At 36.6% G+C, this 3529-nt stretch overlaps 2 protein-coding genes across 2 annotated transcripts; both read right to left on the bottom strand.

Moving 5' to 3' along the window:
* Positions 1 to 50: 50 nt before the first annotated feature.
* Positions 51 to 1951, bottom strand: LOC127748973 (uncharacterized). The gene is made up of 3 exons (XM_052265083.1): positions 1832 to 1951; positions 487 to 1747; positions 51 to 408 (listed from the first exon to the last, which is right to left on the bottom strand). The coding sequence occupies exons 1-2, from the start codon at positions 1949 to 1951 to the stop codon at positions 566 to 568; spliced, it is 1302 nt and encodes a 433-aa protein (XP_052121043.1). The 3' UTR covers positions 51 to 408; positions 487 to 565.
* LOC127748971 (uncharacterized) lies at positions 1948 to 3529 on the bottom strand. Its single transcript, XM_052265068.1, has 4 exons — positions 3342 to 3529; positions 2833 to 3264; positions 2677 to 2754; positions 1948 to 2586 (listed from the first exon to the last, which is right to left on the bottom strand). The coding sequence occupies exons 2-4, from the start codon at positions 2918 to 2920 to the stop codon at positions 2021 to 2023; spliced, it is 732 nt and encodes a 243-aa protein (XP_052121028.1). The 5' UTR covers positions 2921 to 3264; positions 3342 to 3529; the 3' UTR covers positions 1948 to 2020.

Raw genomic sequence — 3529 nt, 5'->3', positions numbered from 1 at the left:
GAGACCATAAGAACTTTTCTTCAGATTATCTTTTCAAAACGCCAATTTCTTTTAGATTTATGATTACAGAGTCAGTGAATTTGAAGGAATTATCACCCCCATCAATTAACTCCACAGCGCACACAATATGTGGAACGGGGACAAAGAAGGTATGAAGATCTTCCCTCCATCTGTAGATCCCAGAGGGACTTGGTATTCTTGGTTGCAATGTAACAACCTCTGCTTCTTGCTCTTCAGTATTTATGTCTGTGAGGTAAGCCAAATGCCGACGACCTGCAGCCTTAACAATTATATAGGAGCCAATCTCATAGGAGGGGGCAGGTGGTTGTTGCTGTGGTTGATTCAGTAGACAATGTCTAAGGGCATAATTGCTATCAGAAGTGATTCGTTTGCAACCAATTGTGTTTTCTTTAAAAGGAGAAATAGCTACATTAATTTCTAATTTCATTTCAAAAGTATAGATTGAAAAATATATTTACACTTTACCTGATAGTGGTTCAAAGCAGTGGAATGTCCTAGTGCCAGGTACAGTAACAAGTTGATCATTAGGAAGCTGTGCTGTCCTCTAAATTTCTGCCTCTTCCTTCGAAACAAAAATAAAATTTATCTTCTCAGAAATTTTGTGAGATTTCAGAAATTCATAGACTTTTTTGGCAGAGTTGATTGGGTTATCTTCTAGGCACTGAAGGCTCTTATTAGTAAGAAGTCGTTTGATGTTACCAGCCATAGCATCACATAGTGCTTTACCATGGCTTGTAGCAAAGAAACTATGTTTGGCTGGAAGACCGAACTCTCTTGCATGCTGGCAAAGGTTGTAAAAGCTCAACTTATTTTTATACTGAGCGGCACATCCATCTGTGATATATTCTACCTCAGTAACATCAGGATAATTAGACTGAACAATGCTTATTGTTTTTCTCTGAAATGTTTTCACGAGGCCAACATCATGGTTTAAGTCATCAGAGATAAAACAAATACTATCAACTTCAACTTTTTGTTCTTCCCCTGTTTTGTGGTACAATACCACAGGATGCAATGTCACTTGTATTTTGTTAAAGTGATATGGCTGAGTCTCACGATGAAAAGTACATGAGTAATTCATGGCAAAATCCATGAGAATTTTGATTTGATGTGGTGGCATTTCTTCTTTGAATTCTTTTACATATTGTGCTTGTTTTCTTGCAATGAAGTCATGAGGAATTAAATTCACAAGCTGGTTCACAGCAATGTTCAGAAGCTCGGAACGAGAAGCAATCAGGTCTGCCAGTTCTGATCTATCCGTAGACTTCCATTGGTGGTAAACAATTTCTTCGTCAAAAAGATCACTTTCATATTCAATTACTTCCATAATGTCAGCGACTTTCTTGCGAAGAAGGGCAAGGATTAGAGAATTTGAAGGACATTTATCACAAAGACGTAACATACAAGTTCTTGACTCGCTGTCACAGTCAAGAGAAGCTATGAGGTCTCTATAATGCTCTTTAATCTTGAGTGCATGTAAAATTAGTTTAAAATCTTCATGGATTTGGCAGACACACACTATGTGGGTGCCAGAACTTCTTGGAAAAACACACCACTTTAGTCGAAGAGAACAAAAAATTGGAAGACCAACTTTAAGATCTGGATATTGCTCTTTAAATGTAGCATACAACTCACCAACAGTTAATAATAAAAGTCTCTTCTGTTCATATACATTTTTAGATACACTCACACAGTCTCTTCTGCCAGGAAGAACTTTAGTTTTCATCTTCACAGTAGAATTTGACAACAAGCTCTTTACTTGTATCTAAAACTGTTGAGGTTCTGGTAAATTTTGGAGCAGCCATTATACCCTTTTGCTGCTTAAGTTCTCGGGCTCTTTCAAAGAGAGTTCTACTGACACCGAAGAACTGCACTCAGCTTTACTTGCTATTTGTAACTTGTCCTTTATATCCATCATTAGTAAATCCATGTCTTCAGCTTTATGATGAGTTTCTGGCAAAAGCTGCTCAGGCGTGACATTTAAAAATCGACTAATTTTCTACTGTATATCTCTTGTTATTTCCTGTACCTTTCTTTTGCCATACTCAATACGTCCAGCCAAATATCTTGATGGGTTGATGATAGAAACTTTCATCTCAGAGAGAGCGTCAGCTGCCTGCTCTTTTCGCAATGTGGGTGTAAGAAGAGAAGATGAAGACGAACTTGGCTTCCGTGACAAATCTGTTGAGTCATTTTTGGGGTCGCTTTGAAAGTTGTGTATTCTGTAAATACAATTGTAGCAAATGCTGTTGCCAAACACAATATGCAATTTCTTTTCTTTGGCAACACATACCAAAGAAATAGTGACTGGAGATAGTTTCTTTTTAACACGCTGTTGGTGGCATTCAAAGGGATCACAGCATCTATTTGTAATTGTTGGTGTGCCTTCTTTATACTTTCCAACAAATTCGGCATAATGAAACTTGCAAATGGAGGATGGTATTTTTAATTGCCATAAGCCACTGCTCCAACTCAATGCATAAAGCTCATCACTGTTAAAGGTGCTGACTTCAATAAAATCTGACAGGCAAGACCCGGGTTCTTCAAATATGCATTGTAATGGCCCTAAATAAATATTAAATCAATTGTATACTTCATTACATAAAATCTACTTCATCTATATTTTTATTATAAAATTCAAATTATTTCACATACCTTGACTTTCTGAAGTTTGATTTTCTGTATCATAGACTAAATCTGGGGCCAGGGTAGAGTGAAGATTCAAGCTAAAATCTGAAATCAAAGAACTCTAATGAGTTTCAAATAGAATGATCCAGAGTCAATGATAATTAATAGATAAAATGTTTTTACCAGGAGGATTGTCGTTGTCTGTTGGGGAGGTATTATCCTTGGCGTCACAATAACAGCTTCCACACAAGTATTTTCCTTCTAATCTCATCAATACGGGGTCACCTTTATGTTCTTTTTCTGTTATTTTTATTAATCCTAATGTTATTTTTACCCTGTGAACCTTATCAGAATAGAAGCAAAACTTTTCTTCAGCACCTTAAAACAAAATAAATAAAAATATAATATTGATATTGATTGATGTAATATTGGTTGATTGATATTGACATAAACAAGTTAACTTTTGACTCTGTTGGACTGCTTGTTACTTACGACTGTTGTCTATAGCTGGGATGGTTTCTACATCTGAGACGGGTAGTGCTGAGACAGGTACTGAAGCAGGAATATTTTCTGCAATATTGGGAATGATGAAATCCTGTTCACTACTTGTTTTATCTGTAGAGTAAAATCACAATCTCAGGCAAACCTAAGTACACACACATACTAAATGTGTTAAAAGTCAATAGAAATACCTTGATTTACAGGCAAATTGTCTCTCTGCTTGCCCCTGTTTTTACGGCACGAACTGCACCATGATTGCCCAACAACAAGAGTTGGATCTTTCTCAAAGTCCAGCTCAGTAATAGTGCGTAAATCTTTGGTCACTGTAGTCTTGTGCCTTGTATACGAAAACATACAAGTCTTAATTTCACCCCCTGAA

This window comes from Frankliniella occidentalis, unplaced genomic scaffold (genome assembly GCF_000697945.3).
Source record: "Frankliniella occidentalis isolate FOCC.00 unplaced genomic scaffold, Focc_3.1 Scaffold23, whole genome shotgun sequence".
Taxonomy (NCBI): domain Eukaryota; kingdom Metazoa; phylum Arthropoda; class Insecta; order Thysanoptera; family Thripidae; genus Frankliniella; species Frankliniella occidentalis.
The sequence above is the reverse complement of the archived record's forward strand: the minus strand, read 5'-3'. Positions and strand labels throughout refer to the sequence as shown.

Bases quoted from the DNA above. Each gene is read 5' to 3' on its own strand.
- LOC127748973 (XM_052265083.1), bottom strand. From the start codon at position 1,951: ATGGATTTACTAATGATGGATATAAAGGACAAGTTACAAATAGCAAGT. The intron at 1,748-1,831 runs GTATAATGGCTG...TCTACTGTGAAG, and splicing joins AGAACTTAAGCAGCAAAAGG to ATGAAAACTAAAGTTCTTCC.
- LOC127748971 (XM_052265068.1), bottom strand. From the start codon at position 2,920: ATGAGATTAGAAGGAAAATACTTGTGTGGAAGCTGTTATTGTGACGCC. The intron at 2,755-2,832 runs GTAAAAACATTT...CTTTGATTTCAG, and splicing joins AGACAACGACAATCCTCCTG to ATTTTAGCTTGAATCTTCAC. The intron at 2,587-2,676 runs GTATGTGAAATA...ATATTTATTTAG, and splicing joins TCAAACTTCAGAAAGTCAAG to GGCCATTACAATGCATATTT.